We start from the raw sequence: 17,569 nt of genomic DNA on the forward strand, positions 1-17,569 counted from the left end.
GGGAGACATAGAGCGATGGGGGAGGGAGAGAGAAGAGAGGGGGAGGAAGGGAAAGGTAGGGGAGAGAGTGGGGGATGAAGAGAGGAAGGAGAGAGATGGGGATTGTGAGGGATTATGTTTTTGGGTGAGAAATGGGGAGAGAAAGGGATTGAAAGAGAGGAGGTGAGAGGGATTGAGAGAGAGAGGGAGCGTGGGAGAGGGGAGGGAGAAAGGGGGAGTGGTTGGGGGAGAAGGAATGGCCTGGGGCGATGTGAGTGATCAAAGACAGGACGGTCCTGCACAAGAAGGAACATCACACACACACACACACACACAGGTTCTCGTTAAGTAACCCCGCTGAAAAGTCTTCCATAAATGAAGATCTTGACATCCGATTCGTCCGTCCAATGATCACAACCCACCGGACCCCTTCCTCCTCGAAGACCCCTCAGGCCGGACCGGAGGGCGGGCCTCAGACAGACAGGGTCCAAGACACGGGGACACACAGAGACACCAGGAGTCCATCACGTGGCTCCTTCCTCTCCCCGCGCGGTCAGTCATGGGGCCGGTAGCTCTGAGGCACCACTGAAGGACCCTGGCCTGTCCTTCCCAGGCCTCCCTCCCCTGCCTCCCCCCCGGTCCTCAACCCCCCCCCCGGCCTTCTCCCCAGCTCTGCCCCCCCCCCCACCTGGCTTCTATCCTCCCCCCTGCTCTGTCCACCCCCCTCTCTGTCCTCCCCCCCTGGCCTTACCCTCCCTGCTCTGTCCTCAGCCCCTCTGGCCTCACCACTCTGACCTCACCCCCCCTGGCCTGGCCCCCCCCATGGCCTCACCCCCCACTGGGACACGGCTTCAGAGAGAACTATTGTCTGCCCTCCTGTGTGAGTCAAGTGTTCTGTACGATAGAGGACTCTGCATCACTGCTCTATAGAGGACTCTGCATCACTGCTCTATAGAGGACTCTGCATCACTGCTCTATAGAGGACTCTGCATCACTGCTCTATAGAGGACTCTGCATCACTGCTCTATAGAGGACTCTGCATCACTGCTCTATAGAGGACTCTGCATCACTGCTCTATAGAGAGGACTCTGCATCACTGCTCTATAGAGAGGACTCTGCATCACTGCTCTATAGAGAAGACTACATCACTGCTCTATAGAGAAGACTACATCACTGCTCTATAGAGAAGACTACATCACTGCTCTATAGAGAAGACTCTACATCACTGCTCTATAGAGGACTCTACATCACTGCTCTATAGAGGACTCTACATCACTGCTCTATAGAGGACTCTACATCACTGCTCTATAGAGGACTCTACATCACTGCTCTATAGAGGACTCTACATCACTGCTCTATAGAGGACTCTACATCACTGCTCTATAGAGCAGTCTGAGAACCCCCCAGTCGCCCCCAGTCCACGCTGACCGGTCAGGCTAGGGGCTAAGAAAGAAATTCAACTCTCGGCTCCTGCTGGAAAACAAACCCTTTTATTGTATTTCTATTTTGTTACGATATCATTTTACATTCTATAATTTTTTACCAAGTAAAGAAATAAATGGAGATAGAGTGAGAGCGAGAGAATCAGAGAGATAAAGAGAGAGCGAAGGGGAGAGAGGACGAGAGTCGTGTCCGAAGCCCAAGCACACCCATCTGATGCAGGAATCGATCGATATGGATCAGATGCTGATACATATCCCCCTCCCCCCCACCACACACACACAAATACATACAGGCAGCCATGCTTTTTGAGGCGGCCATGTTAACACGGTCACATGCCCCAGAGAGTGTAAGAGAGAAAGAGAGAGAGAGAGAGGGAGAGAGAGAATGAAAGAAAGAAAGAGGGAGAGAGAGAGTAAGAGGGAGAGAGAGAGAGTAAGAGGGAGAGAGAGAGAGGGAGAGTACACTACTCCAAAGATACGGAGGATGAGGCACAACAACACCGCACATGTTAAAAAAGAAAGACAATTAAGAAAATAAAACGGAACCGAGGAAACATTTAAATTAAATAACAGACAGCGAGGGAACGTCTCACCAGATACAAGCAAAGAAACCAAAACAGCCCCCCCCTACCCCCCCCCCCATTAGAAAACAAACGGCAGAGAATATACAAATCATCGATTCCACGCTGCTGGTGGAAAAGTGCAAACGAGCCCCTCCCCTTTCTCCAGACTGCCCCCCCTCCCAGCGCTAATAAACTATCATCAAAGAATCATCTCATCCACATCCGAAATGTTGCACCGGTCAGACGACCTCGGAGCCTCTTCCAGCTCGACCCAACCCAGACACCTACACCAGAACTCATCTTCACCTCCTCATGTCCGTTCCATCAGTCGTTGGCCTCCAGCTCCTCTTCACCGGAGAGACCCCGACCATGACCCCGACCCGAAACAAAAAGGTCTGCATGCGGAGCCACTTTATTACACAGCAGACGCGACAACGACGCTGTGTCAGGATGGAGCAGGAGCTGCTGTAGGGGGGCGGGGCCAGGAGCTGCTGTAGGGGCGGGGCCAGGAGCTGCTGTAGGGGCGGGGCCAGGAGCTGCTGTAGGGGGCGGGGCCAGGAGCTGCTGTAGGGGGCGGGGCCAGGAGCTGCTGTAGGGGGCGGGGCCAGGAGCTGCTCTAGGGGGCGGGGCCAGGAGCTGCTGCATGCACACAGACGGGCCGGGGGCAAGACGGGCGGGGCCAGGAGCAAATGTAGGGATCGGGGACAAGATGGGCGGGGCCAGGAGCTGCTGTAGGGGGCGGGGCCAGGAGCTGCCGTAGGGGGCGGGCCAGGAGCAGCCGTAGGGGGCGGGAGCAAGGAGCTGTCCTGGAGAGGAGCCGTGAAGAACTGAGGAGAGGAGGAGGACTTCGTCTCAGGAGGTCGAGTCCAGCGCCGCCCTGGTCAGTTAAAACACTGACCTGCGCCCGCAGGCTGAACACAACCACACACACACACACACACACAAAATTACGACTGTATGTCAACGTCATCCGGTCAGGGCGCTCTCTGACCGGGTCTTCAGTCGCTATGGGAACAGAGACGGTGTAGCGTGGGGACCGGGTTGGCTCAGGGTGTGGGAGGAGTCACGGTGATGGGGGGGCGGGGTCAGGGATGAGGAGCAGAAAGCCGGTCTTAGTCGAGTTGGTCAGGTAGGGCAGCGGGCCTTCAGTCCACCTTCACCACGCTGTAGATCTTGGTGACGAACCAGAAGCAGGCGAAGAACCCGATGGTACCTTCAGGAGGAACACAGGAGAACGTCAGGAGAACTTCAGGAGAACTTCAGGAAGGGCCTTCAGTCACACAGAAACGCTCCCAAGGACCTTATCTAGAAACTACAGACTGGAACTCTGCTATGGGCCATTAAGGAGCAGGTAGGGGTTAGACAGTAAAGAGACAGGTCATTGAGGAGGTAGGGGTTAGACAGTACAAAGACAGGTCATCGAGGAGCCGGTAGGGGTTAGACAGTACAGAGACAGGTCATTGAGGAGCAGGTAGGGGTTAGACAGTACAGAGACAGGTCATTGAGGAGCAGGTAGGGGTTAGAGAAACAGAGACAGGTGATTAAGGAGCAGGTAGGGGTTAGACAGTACAGAGACGGGTTATTGAGGAGGTAGGGGTTAGACAGTACAGAGACAGGTCATTAAGGAGCAGGTAGGGGATAGACAGTACAGAGACAGGTCATTGACGAGGTAGGGGATAGACAGTACAGAGACAGGTCATTGACGAGGTAGGGGATAGACAGTACAGAGACAGGTCATTGACGAGGTAGGTGTTAGACAGTACAGAGGCAGGTCATTGAGGAGGTAGGGGTTAGACAGTACCAGTGAAGAGGAAGAAGATGAGAGTCATGATCATGGTGTATCCGAAGTAGAGGATGGTGCTGGCCAATCCCGTGATCTGTAGCTTGGACAGGAAGTAGTGGATGGCGTAGACCAGGAAGTAGACGGCGGTGAAGCCGCTAGTCAGGAAGGAGCGCCACTGCCAGTGGTAGTCCTGTTAATCAAACACAGAGCTGTCAATCAAAACACATCACATGTAGTCCTGTCAATCTAAACACCGAGCCGTCAATCCAAACTCAGAGCATCTAGTTCTGTCAATCTAAACACAGAGCTGTCAACCACAACACATAACATGTAGTCCTGTCAATCAAAATACAGAGCACATGTAATCCTGTCAATCAAAATTCAGAGCACATGTAATCCTGTCAATCAAAACACACATAACTTGTAGTCCTGTCAATCAAATAACATGTTGTTTGATGTTGAAAACCGCAATGTTTCCATAACACACATATGAAGCAGTGCACTCTGGGTAAAACTACAATGTGATTAGACGAAGGAGGCCAGACGTTGGTAGAACTACGACGTAATTGAACGAGAATAGACGCTGGTTTCGCGAACTAGTTGCTTCCACAGTCCAGCGAGGATTTGACCCGGGGCGACCTTTGACCTACCTCGGCACACAGGTGGAAGTAGCAGAGGAGGATGGTGGCCTCAGAGCAGGTGATGACCAGGATGATGAAGACGAGGAAGAGGAAGCCGAACATGTAGTACATCTGGTGAGACCTGACGACACACACGCACACACATTAAAAATAACCCATCATTAATCATTCAAACCAAATTAATCAAATGAGAATCGTGTGGGAGGAGCCTGTAGACTGAGCCTCTGACTGGTCCCTCGTCTTTGACCTCTGAAACCTGATTGGCTGAGAGCCCTCACCAGATGGAGTTGAGGATGAAGAAGAGCTGGATGAAGATGCAGCCGAAGGGCAGGATGCCCCCCATGACGATGCCGGGAAGGGGCTTGGTGTAGAACGACTGCTCCGGGATCTGACGCGGGATCTGATTGGTCCGCACCGGGTGCTCGATCCCCTGCTCGACCAATCAGAGAAGACCTCACTCAACAACAGCCAACCTTCGGGTTATGGTTATTAAGATGAAGAGGCGTGTGTTAACGTTAACGTTTGCCAGTGTGTGTTGAGTTGATTGTGTGTGTGTGAGCATGTGCGTTCAGGTGAGTGTGTGTTTGAGGTTTTGTTTAAGGTTGTGTTTAGGTGTGTGCGTAGGTGGGTGTGTGTGTGAGGTTGTTTTTACTTGTGTTTGTAGGTGAGTGTGAGGTTGTGTTGACGTTAGGGCTTTGACTCCGAACTTGGTCATTCTAATATAATTCGAATATCAAAAAATAAATCAAAATTCGAACGAATATTAGGCAGCCCTTAATATTTGAACCTGTTATGGGCAGGCCAAGAAGGAGAGACGTCCGAGAACCCGACGCAGTCTATTCATAATACTGTAATGACCACGGAAGAGGCAGTGAATGAAGTATTGATTAGACAGCGATTTATTAGAAACCTAATAAACCGTTGGAACACGCAAGACCGGTAACCATAGCAACGCCGGTAAACAAACCTCGCGAATTCCAATCCAGGACCTACTGAAGGCATTTATTGGTCAAAATATTATTCATAAATATTTGAATATATTAGAATATTAATAAACAACAGCAAACTTCGAATATGATTTTTGTCAAAAGCCCTAGTTGACGTGTGTGGGTTTGTGTGTGTGAGGTTGTGTTGACGTGTGTGTCCTCACCGTTCTCTTGAAGCCGAAGTACGCCCCGATGAAGGTGAGCGGGACGGAGATGCAGAACCACAGAGCCAAGATGGCCACCAGCGTCCCGAAGGGCATGGCCGCCGAAGACCCCTCCCACCACAGGATCAGGTTCATCAGGAAGAAGTCCGCAAACACCACCCTGCACACACACACACACCTTGGATTAAACCAGACCCTGAAAGGGGCGGAGCTACGCCTGGTTTCCTGTGCCATCAGACATACTGTCGGTCATTGATGCGCAAACTGAGCATTAAGCCACATGTCAAGTGGCTGCCCTCATGAAGATTCAGACATTCAAAGGTTGATGTTATCTTCGACCATGTCGACTTGACTTCCTGGGAGACATGCTCAGGGTTCTGCGCTGGAAACGTATGTGGGACCGGGGAAAAGAAAGAAAGAACGAAGGAACGAACGAAAGAAAGACAGAGAGACAGAGAGGGAGATAGAGAGGGAGATTCTTACCCAGGACACAGGAAGGCGGTGAGCAGCACGTTGGTCTTCCACTTCTCTCCTCCGAACGCTGGAGGACCGTGAGACAAGATAAACAGGATGTGGTTAACAGGAAGTCAAACTAAATGTATAGGCCCACATTTTCTACACACTAGAGTTGCAGTTCCTGCGGTCACAACCTGCCTCTACAGGTTTCCCCTCTCTCTCTCTGCTGTGGGTGATCGGTGACCACACAGTAGACCTCCCAGTCACCACCCCCCAGGGACCACCACCCAGGGACCACCACCCAGGGACCACCTCCCAGTGACCACCACCCAGGGACCACCTCCCAGGGACCACCTCCCAGTGACCACCTCCCAGTGACCACCACCCAGTGACCACCACCCAGTTACCCCCAAGTGACCACCACCCAGGGACCACCACCCAGGGACCACCTCCCAGTGACCGCCTCCCAGTGACCGCCTCCCAGTGACCACCTCCCAGGGACCACCTCCCAGGGACCACCTCCCAGTGACCACCTCCCAGTGACCACCTCCCAGTGACCACCACCCAGTGACCACCACCCAGTTACCCCCAAGTGACCACCACCCAGGGACCACCACCCAGGGACCACCACCCAGGGACCGCCTCCCAGGGACCACCACCCAGGGACCGCCACCCAGTGACCGCCTCCCAGTGAACACCACCTCCCAGTGAACACCACCTCCCAGTGACCACCACCCAGTGACCACCACCCAGTGACCGCCGGGGGGGGGGGGGTGCTCTTACACTTGTAGAAGCGCGCGGCCACGTAGCCGGCGGGGGTCCCCAGCAGCACCCAGAGCACCACGGCGCACGTCATCAGGGCCCCGCGGTTAGCAGGGGACAGGAAGCCCAGGCAGGCGAAGACTGGAGGGGGACACACACACACACACACACACACACACAAACACCCACACACACACACGGCTCAGTGTGTGGTTTCTTTGGTTGGATAATAACAAAGTCATACTGTAGTAGTGACTGCAATCCGAACCAATAAAAGGCCACACTGTTAATCATTAATATTAAACATCACAGTAACATCGATCTATGTGTTTGACCTCAGTCTCTAGACTCATCACGAGTTCCAGCAGTACCGAGATCGGCTCATAGAGGGCAGCAGAGACACACTCGCTACAGTAGTCCAGCATGTAAGAGGTGTCTTACTCTTGATAGAGCAAGACACCCCCATCAATTATAATCACGGATAAATGATAGAACCCATTCATTAAACGACATTCCAATTATGATACCATCGCTGGATTCCCAGGTTACTTGGACATCGCATCAGGTTGGCAATGAAAACCTGAACGGATTCTGACTCCGGACCTCCAGCGGACTACCCCAGGGGGAGCCATAGGGAGAGGACAAATTGTTGGGACACGGCCCCAGACTCACAGAGGGTGACGAAGGTCATGATGAAGATCTGGGTCCCCGAGCCCAGGAACACAGAGAGCAGCATGCCCTTCCTAGGGGGCCGGAAGACGTCTCCGTGGACCAGCTTCCAGCCAAACTCCTCCTGAGCATCCTCCTTCACTCACACACACACACACACACATACACAAACACACACACACACACAATTGTTTACGTCCTGAATATGGAATGTGTCTGATCATGTGATGTGGGTCATGTGATGTGGATCATGTGATGAGAGTCATGTGATTCATGTGTCACACTGATCGCTGCACAGAGAGTAGCTTCACTAGCAGTCTGCTGCACTGCGGTTTGACGGGAGCTACTAGCATGAAGCAAACACAGAGAGTTAGCATGAAGCAGATACAGACAGTTAGCATGAAGCAAACACTAGCCTAGTGGGTTTGCTCCTAGCCGGTCTAGCTGTTCGACTTTGTCTAGATTTAGCATGAAGTAGATAGAGATTTATGCAGGAGTTATGCAGAGTTATGCAGCAACACAGGTAGCAGTCAGAGGGCCAAGCATCATTAGCGCATGTAGCATAGACTGAGATGGCTATGTAGCATCAGCACATGTAGCAGACTCAGAGAGGGCTACTTAGCATCAGCAGCAGCAGGCACAGCGGGGACTACGTAGCATTAGCAGCAGCAGACTCAGCGGGGACTACGTAGCATTAGCAGCAGCAGACTCAGCGGGGGCTACGTAGCATCAGCAACAGCAGGCGCAGCGGGGGCTACGTAGCATTAGCAGCAGCAGAGGCAGTGGGGGCTGTATAGCATTAGCAGCAGCAGACGGATGGGGATACGTAGCATTAGCAGACAGAGGGAGCTATGTAGCATTAGCAGCAGCAGACGCAGCGGGGGGCTATGTAGCATAAGCAGCAGCAGACAGAGGGGGCTAGGTAGCATTAGCAGCAGCAGACGAAGCGGGGGCTACGTACCACCGAGTCCATCTGGTTATAGCGAGCGATGTCCTTGTGGAGCGTCCTCAGCATGATCATGGCCACCATGCCCGAGAGGAACAGCACGATCACCAGGGAGTTCATGATGCTGCGACACAACACACCAGTCAGGGGCCGCCAACACACCACACAATCAGGGGCCGCCAACACACCACACAGTCAGGGGCCTCTTGTGGGCCCCCTCCAAGCCTGCTGGTGTCACAGCCTCTTCTTAGTGTGTACGTCTACTTGAAGTGAAGGATGACTTTCACCATGTTCAGTGTGTGTGACGGTGTTTCAGTGAGTGTGTTACTGTGGGTGTGTCTTACTGTGGCTTACTGTATGTGTGTGTGGTTTTTGCGCTACCTGAACCACTGGATGTTGGTGTGGGGCATGGACTCCAGGATGTAGTCCCACCTGGAGGCCCAGCGGATCTTCTTGTCCTCCTGAGGAAGAGGAGAAAGACCGCCCATCATCATCATCATCATCAACCATCCAACTGTTGCATGACTACAGTCTACTGTTACCATCACTACCATCTAACACTCCATCTGCTGTTATCACCTCAACTGTAACCATGACTACAATGTAACGCTCCATCTAGTGCTATCACTTCAACTGTAACCATGACTACCAACCAACACCCCATCAACTGTAACCTCGACTACCATCTATCACTCCATCTGGTGTCATCACTTCAACTGGTACCATGACTACCTGCCATCTTACACTTCCTCCGGTGTTATCACCATCGTTGCTATAGAACCAGCAATGCTATCGTTTGGCAATAAAGCAATAAAGTAACTTGGTGCTCCGACTGGCCCTACGTCACCGAGGAGCTCATCTGAGCGGTGAGACGTTCTGCAGGTGACCTCATCAGAGGGTGACCTACCACAAACGCAATGCTGTAGGTGTACGGTATCTTCATGTCCCCAGAGTCCTTGTTTTTGATGAACATAGGGCCACCCTGGCAGTCGGGGGCGTCCGCGTTGGTGTGCTTATAGCTACGGCAGAGGAGAAGGGACAAAGTCATTCCTCAGAACTAACAGGCTAGCCGTTTAGCTCCTAAGCTAGCCGGTTAGCCCCTTGCCTAGTTAGTTGCCCTCAAGACTAGTTGGTTACCCTCTAGACTAGCTACTGAACTCCTAGACTAGTTAGTTAGCTAGCTGTTAGACCACTAGCCTAGTTGGTTAGCTCCTAGCCGGTCTAGCTGTTTAGCTGCTAGGAAGTTACCACCTAGCATGGCTGATAACCCCTAGCCTAGCTTGTCAGATCCTGGAATAGCTGGTTAGCTCCTGGGATAGCTGGTTAGTTGCTAGGCTAACCGGTAAGCCTTTAGGCTAGCTAGTAAGCTGCTAGGCTATCTCGCTCGCTGCTGAGCTATGTGGTTAGCTGCTATGCTAGCTGCTAGGCTAGCTGGTTAGCTGCTAGGCTATCTGGTTAGCTGCTAAGCCAGCTGGTTAGCTTCTATACTAGCTTTTCATCTGCTAGGCTAGCTGCTAGGCTATCTGGTTAGCTGCTAGGCTAGCTGGTCAACTTCTAGACTAGCTGCTAGGCTATTTGGTTAGCTGCTAGACATCTGGTTAGCTGCTAGGCTATCTGGTTAGCTGCTAGGCTAGCGGGCTACCTGCGGGGCTCCATCTTGGCGGCCACCAGCCGGGCCCCCAGCTCCCCGGTCTCCACCACGTGGTAGTGGATGGTGATGTCCACGTGGTTGAAGATGTAGAAGGTGTCCTTCTCACTGAAGTCCGACTGAAACACACGAGCAGACCTTCAGGAACCCGAGGAGGCCATCGCCTTTGACAGACGTCACGTGTCAAATTATGTGTACCGTAGTTGAACGAGGCTTGTTTGTTTTAAAGCCAAATGATGGATAGAAAATATATCTGTTCATCTTTGAGAAATACATTGAACCTTATGCTGTGGGGAAGAAGCAGTGGTTTAATGGTCTTATCTGTGTTTGTGCGTCTCTCACGTTGACCACGCAGGCGTCCTTGGGCTGGCCCCCCTCTGTGACATAGCAGCCAATGGGGAAGCCGGGATTACAGAACTTCTGCCCGTCCTCCACATCGTAACACCAGGTGACGGGCATGTTGTCCACAATCCTACACACACACACACACACACACACACACACACACACACACACACACACACACACACACACACACACACACACACACACACACACACACACACACACACACACACACACACACACACACCTTTGAAATGTAATGCATAGAGATATCTATCTGCACACACAGAACAGATCCTAGAACTGCTCCCTATTGCCTCCTAGAGGTGACTGGTATATATTTGCATATATGTATAGCCAAAAAACACAGCTTTTCCTAATGGAATCTACTCTAATGAAGCTATATCAATAGTCTATATACCTCAACCAAAGTTGTGAATCATCTATTTCTACATACCTCTGACTAAGTATGCCTATACACAATATAGGCAAGGCAAGGCAACTTTATTTATATAGCACTTTTCATACACAAGGCAGACTCAAAGTGCTTCACATATAAACATTGTCATGTTTAAAAAGATATGTTAAAGAAAACACAAGTGGTCAGACAAGGAAGGATCAGTCACAGAGAGATCAGAAACATTGAGGCTCTTTGTGATAACCAGGTATAGAGTGTACCCCTTACAATGAGTAGCCTCTTTCACATGTTGAGACAGTTCAAATGTGTCCAAAATGGTAAAAAGTTTTTTTGCACACTTGTCATTCAAATCATCTGTATGAAAATTGAAGTCACCAGTTATAACTAGACAGTCAAATTCTGTGGAGATGCTAGAAAATAATTCTGTGAAGTCATCGAAAAAATTTGCAGAGTATGTGGGTGGCCTGTAAATAATTAATAGGAGAACTCTGGGGGAGCATTTCAATACAGCACTAAGGTATTCGAACGATGGAAAATCACCAAATAACATCCGTTTCCCCTGAAATACATTTTTAATTATAGCAGCAACCCCTCCACCTCTTTTTCCAGATCTACATGCATCAAAAAAGTTACAGTTGGGAGGAGCTGTCTCTATCAGAACGGTTGCACTGTTAATTTCTTCCAGCCATGTTTCAGTTAAAAACATAAAATCCAGTTTAGAAGTAGTAATAAAATCATTATCTAAAAATGATTTGTTATTAAGAGACCTCACATTAAGTAGAGCCATCCTGATGGTGTTGTTGATAGGCTTTAAGGTAGTTTTTGGTTTAGAGGCAATAGATATGAGATTTGTGAGGTTAGCAGTGTGTCTAAGTTTCCCTTTGTTTACTCTGTTAGTGGTAACAGCATGAATGCGAAAGTTGCCCTGCTTTGACATAGGCAACCTTGGGTTCAGCAGATTATGTGAAACTTCCTTTATACTGTGTCTACGGCTGAACCCTTTTTTGTCTCAGTAATACTCAGGACTACTATCAGTACAGGGGGGGGGCTGGGGCGCCATCCTCTTGGGTGTTATCAGCCTGTGGCCATGACGTGGCGATGCTATCATTGACACAGATGCAAGTTTGATGCCAACATATTCCAGTTTCTTAAATTCGGCTGGAAAATCGCAAAGGGAGGAGACATTGGGGCTGGAGTTGTTGTTGTGGCTATGGGAGAGATGAGGCTGGAGGTCATCGTCGATGGGGGAAGGCAGAGGAGGGGGGTGGCCGTTCCTCGCCAAGCCAGCATCAGCGATGGGGGAAGGCACAGTGTTGATGGCGTCAGGCGGGCTGGTGTCTATCTTCAAGGTCTGTGGGCTGTCTGCTATCTGTGTGTCAGATAGTGGCAGAGTAGATGTGTGGGGGAGGCTGTAGTCTCGCTTCTTCTCAACCTGTGCTCTGACTGTGGCCTGTGCCTCAGACCATGGAGATTTGTGGGAAAGCGAGAAGAGAAGATTGTCCCTCAACAGTTTTGAGCCTAACCTGTTCCATATGGGAAGTTGCATGTTTTGATCTTCTTACCGGTTATATCCTTGATGGGTGAGTCTCCTATAATCAGAGTGTCGATAGGAAAGTCCAAGGCTTTTTCTGCGGTCTGATCCGGGAGTCATAAAACGTGCCAAAATGTATTGCTGAATCGAGCGATGGAGGACGACGGAAACAAGCTATATATTGTTAGGTATTATGATCATGAAATAAAATAAGATAAAGTAGATCTGAACGATGAATTAAGTAGTTTTTTCCAATGCCTAGCGGAGCTTCGGGAAACATGACCTCTCTCTCTGCTGCCTCTTATCGCTGACAATATACAAATAAACAAACTGAAAATGGCTAATTCCCCAAACAGTTCATAACATGGTCAACTACATTGTATTATCATAGAAACAGTTATAAACATGGGTGAATGGCGCTAGGATAATAGAATAACAGTGTGGACCCCACTTTGGTGCAGGCCTGTGATTCAGAGCCGTCATGAGTGCGGAACTAATGTCTCTTTGTTTATTGTGGTTCAATTTCACCTTCTCTCGACGGGGTTTAAACCAATCCAAGAAAAGAGATTATGGCTTGTTCGGAGAACAGGTTGGGGGTGTGATGTGCGAGCGAGCGAGCGTGCCTGCCTGTGTGTATGCGTGCCTGTGTGAGTGTGAGCGAGCATGCCTGTTTGTGCATGTGCGTGCGTGCCTCCGTGCATGTGTTTGTGTGCCTGTGGTGTGTGCGAGCGTTCAAGGCTGTTTGTGTGTGTGCCTGTATGTTTGACCGTGCGTGCCGGTGTGTGTGCACGTGCCTGTGCCTCTGTTTGTGCGCGTGCCTGTGTTTGTTTGTGTGTGCGTGCGTGCCTGTGTATGTGCGTGTGTGTGTGCGTATGCGTGTGCATCCTACCAGTGGTGCTGATAATTGAGCAGCATGCCCTTCTTCAGGAAGTCCATGTAGGTCTTGTCCGTGGGCAGGTTGGTGTTGTATTTCTTGTTGCACACCAGCTGGCACTTCTCAGACTTCTTGAAGGTAAACTGAAACCAAGAACCAAAAAGGTGCAGAAGTCAGGGCGACATTTCTTCATTAAAAGGGTTTCCATTCGTATACATATCAATACGTATATTGTTGTTCCACGGGGGACTGCCCCCCCCCCCGCTGAGTCCCCCTCCTGGCTCCCCCTCCCCTGGCAGCCATGACCCCAGCCCCCCCGCGGTACCTTGTAAGGCGAGGGTTCGATCCGCTCCCCGAACAGCACCTGGCCCAGGTTCTCAGACGGACGCTTCTCCGCCTCCACCGCACAGAAGTCGAAGCTGGAGGAGGAAACCACGGAAACGGACGATAAACACACCGTGATCACGTCGTTAGGGAGCCTCAGTCGTGGTTCAGAAAGAACCATCAGGTCAAGGCTGGGGCCGCTCAACGAGTACCAATCATTAGCATTGCATTGATTGATGAGTCTCCTCCATGATTAGAGATGTTCCGATACCATTATCGGAAATTCATCCGATTTTGCCTAAAATACAATATTTTAGATATTATACATTGGGGTCATCGTAAGAGAACCCTTCAATAAGAACAAGTGCTGTCAGTTGTTACAATGCTAGATGCTGTATCGGTTTGTACTCGGTATCGGCCGATACTGAAGTTCAGGAATCGGAAAGGAAAAAATTTTATCGGAACATCTCTATCCATGATCCATCAATATGTGATTATTATTCACGGTGAAACTGTTTTTAATTTCAAGTGTATCTAAACACTGAACATCAACATCCCAACACGCTCACAACCTTCTCAGTGGATGGTCCGTTTACAAAACATCCCTGAAGAAAATTAACTCCTCCACACAGATCTCAGGTCTACTGGGCCTGACCTCCCAGACGTCGCCCCGAGGTTGACCGGTGAACAAAGCATCGGCTTAGGTTGCAGATTCAGACACCGGACACCACAAGGTGATGTGTCACAGAGACGTGTCTGACACGCCCCCCGCAGCTCTGCATTGGAGGAGGACCGCTGACGTCTGAGCCACGCACGTCACTCCGTGCCTCACACACCCCTCTTACGCACTTATTGTATGCTGTACGTCCTTGTACTTAATGTACACACATATTGTATGTCGAGGCACGTATGTGTACACTTACTGTATGTTGTACGTCCTGGCACTTAATGTACACGCATATTGTCTGTTGTACGTCCTGACACTTAATGTACAACCTTATTGTATGCTGTACGTCCTTGCACTTCAAAAATAGTACTTAGCATTGTGTAGCGTCTTATCCTAGCTATCTTTGTTGTATACGGGGAATGGATTAATCTAGATATTGTTTGTGCTCGTCACTTGGTTCTATGAAGATCCTTACTGTCCCGACGGCCATATATTGTTGTTTCTCTTTCTTCTGACAAATGCACTTATTGTAAGTCGCTTTGGATAAAAGCATCTGCTAAATGCCCTGAATGTAAATGTAAACATATAGACAGTGGTAGTCCTCATCTGTGGCACAGCTGGCCGGTTAAGACAGAGAACACATCTCTCTCTGCATCACTCTGTGGTTCGAGGAGGGATTCCGATGCATGTGTACTCACGCGGTGTACTCATAAGGTAGGACCGACTCCACCGAATCCAGCCGGTTCACAAACAGCTCGATGGTAGACTGGAAAAGACACGCAACAAACACATCAGGGCTTTTTATACAAACACACACACTCTGAGGAGGCACCTGGGAAAGACCCTCCTATTATTGATGGTTCATGTAGATCGGATCAATAGTTTTATCTAAAACATGGACGTCATTTTAATACTTACTTACTACAAATATCAATTGGACGATGATCCCATTGCCATTTCAATAGTAACATATCATTTTCTCACTAAACTTTCATAGCTGCCGGTCTACAGCTACTTTACAAGTGGAGCTGGAAGTCTGCCTGTCTGGTTAAAAAACTGTTCATGTATCCACCACACTAGAGTGATGGTGTAAACACCACCACGGTCTGGCCAGCTGTCACAGCAGAAGGCCACAACTGTGCGAGCTAGTAAAGAAGATACGTATACAATAAATAATACAACTTCAGATAACTACAACACAAACACGGCAATAACAATAGTTGGCTTGGCAGGGATGTTTGCGACATAGGAACGATCAGTACCAACACAATAACCTACTCTCACAACCCTCCTGTTATGTTCCGGGTCAAATTGACCCGTTTTAAAGTTTGAAGATCTAGGAAAAATAGTTAAAAGTATTTTTTCAGTATGAAACTTCTTCTGCTTGCCTTAATTAGTGTAATCAACATATGTTCAACTCACATATTTGCAACCACCCCCTGCATGTTTATATCACATAGATACTGTTCGGGTCAATTTGACCCAGCAGTAAAACTGGAGGTAAAAGGGTGTCAGAAATGTCAGACTAATTCTTTCTTTACAACTGTGAGACATATTTAACCCAATTCACACACACACGCGCACACACACACACACGCGCGCACACACACACACACATGCAATTTTTATGACTTTTGATGAGAACCATTTATGTTCTCTTTTCTCGCGGGAAAACTCCAACCACATTCAGTGGACACTAAACAGGGGAGGGTCAAAACATATCAAATATTCTCTGCATGGGAGTCCTACCAACATTACACTGTGTCAGGCAGACCTTTACAAAATGAGCAGCAGAAGCAAATGGTTGACAGTCCAGGAGGCTCGGGACTTCATCACTGATCATGACAGTGAAATAGAGGAGGATGTGTCTGAAGACGAAGACGATCTTGAGCTAAATTCAAATTCTAATGAATCTGATTTTGAACCAGATGAGAGAATTGCTATTCCTATTCCTCCAAGCAAGACATTCCTGTCAAAACATGGTGAAATATAGTGGTCTTCATCCCCAAATATGCGTCAGGCGAAACTGTCTGCAGAAAACATAATAAAGACAGTGCCAGGGCCCACTAGGATGGCAGTGACGCGTGTGACTGACATCAAGTCAGCTTTTGAGCTGGTCATGCCAAATTCAATACAGAAAATCATTCTGGAAATGACTAATCTATGAGGGAGGCGTGTTTTTTGTGAGAAGTGGAAGGAGCTGGACAAAACACATTCAGATGCGTATTTGGGGCTCCTCATCCTGGCTAGGGTCTATAAGTCCAAGGATGAATCGACAGCCAGTCTGTGGGATGCAGGGACAGGCAGGGCTATATTTCGAGCCACAATGTCTCTGGAGACTTTTAACATTTTCTCCAGAGTAATCAGATTTGATAATCGAGAGACAAAGGCTGGTAGACGGGAGAGAGACAAGCTGGCAGGACAGTGTGGGACAAGTGGGTAGAGCAACTTTCACTACGCTATAACCCATGCCCTAATATCACAGTGGATGAAAGGTATGAAGGCCTAACCCATTATAAAGTGGTGAAACATTAAAAAAAGTTTGAACAAATATTTTTTTTAATGAAAAACGAGTGAATTATCTGTTAGAGGTAAGGAACACCATTGCACTAAATATTGATAGAATAGTTACTAATGGAGTTAGTAATGACATGTTCACACTGCTTGTTAGGATTTTTTTTGGTTTAATACATCTTTTGGATAATAAACATGCACCGGGTCAAATTGACCCGGGAACACCATTAATGTTCCTGACAAACGAACATAACAGGACTGCCTCAGCACTGCCTGCTAGGCTGATAGCAGATAGCCTAGCAGCCAGTGGTGAGCGGTAGCATTGCTGCTAAGCTACCCAGCAGCGCCGTTCTGCTATCAGCAGCGCTACCTCCGGCTTCCGACCCACAACCAAGACCACCTCTCCGAACCGATCGCATCCCGCGGTGCCCCCCCGGTCATCCTACCTTGCAGTCGGGAACCGCGTTTCCTTCGCCCACCGTCGCAGGCTCGCAGAAGCTGACGGGCGCCAGACCCGGGAGGTAAAACCCTAGTACCCCCTGTGACAGAAACCAGAGGACCAGTAGAGGGCCCCGCAGGGCGGACCGGGCGCTCATGGTGCTGCGCAGCGGGGAGAGCGACGCCTCTTCTCGGGGGATGCTGCGGGTCCGGTGGGACAGACGTTCGGTAGTGATCAGAGGACCGTCCTGACAGCGACCATCAGCCGCTTTCTGCCCGGAACCCGACACGTCATCTGCGGCGTCGCACTCGCTCGCTTCCGGGGAGATGCATTGTGGGATACTGGAGCCAGATGTTGTTTTGATAATAGATCAACTAAATAACATTTTATTTTGCGTCAAGGTTGCCGAACAGTTATT

At 49.7% G+C, this 17,569-nt stretch overlaps 1 protein-coding gene across 1 annotated transcript; it reads right to left on the minus strand.

Moving 5' to 3' along the window:
• Positions 1 to 1,447: 1,447 nt before the first annotated feature.
• On the minus strand, positions 1,448 to 17,499 carry tm9sf2 (transmembrane 9 superfamily member 2). The gene is made up of 17 exons (XM_030379768.1): positions 17,159 to 17,499; positions 14,897 to 14,964; positions 13,533 to 13,626; positions 13,223 to 13,350; positions 10,382 to 10,511; positions 10,034 to 10,158; positions 9,299 to 9,410; positions 8,773 to 8,852; positions 8,407 to 8,515; positions 7,449 to 7,581; positions 6,798 to 6,917; positions 6,042 to 6,099; positions 5,559 to 5,718; positions 4,687 to 4,838; positions 4,418 to 4,529; positions 3,786 to 3,957; positions 1,448 to 3,197 (listed from the first exon to the last, which is right to left on the minus strand). The coding sequence occupies exons 1-17, from the start codon at positions 17,306 to 17,308 to the stop codon at positions 3,130 to 3,132; spliced, it is 1,971 nt and encodes a 656-aa protein (XP_030235628.1). The 5' UTR covers positions 17,309 to 17,499; the 3' UTR covers positions 1,448 to 3,129.
• Between the last annotated feature and the right edge of the window lie 70 nt (positions 17,500 to 17,569).

This window comes from Gadus morhua, chromosome 15 (assembly GCF_902167405.1).
Source record: "Gadus morhua chromosome 15, gadMor3.0, whole genome shotgun sequence".
NCBI classification, from domain to species: Eukaryota; Metazoa; Chordata; class Actinopteri; order Gadiformes; family Gadidae; genus Gadus; species Gadus morhua.

What these genes read in the sequence shown, in the direction of transcription:
- tm9sf2 (XM_030379768.1), bottom strand. Translation starts at nt 17,308, where the DNA reads ATGAGCGCCCGGTCCGCCCTGCGGGGCCCTCTACTGGTCCTCTGGTTT. An exon ending in GCCAAGATGGAGCCCCGCAG is followed by an intron (nt 9,411 to 10,033) that starts GTAGCCCGCTAG and finishes CCTCTGCCGTAG; the next exon opens with CTATAAGCACACCAACGCGG. An exon ending in ACCGCCTTCCTGTGTCCTGG is followed by an intron (nt 5,719 to 6,041) that starts GTAAGAATCTCC and finishes GTGTGTGTGCAG; the next exon opens with GGTGGTGTTTGCGGACTTCT.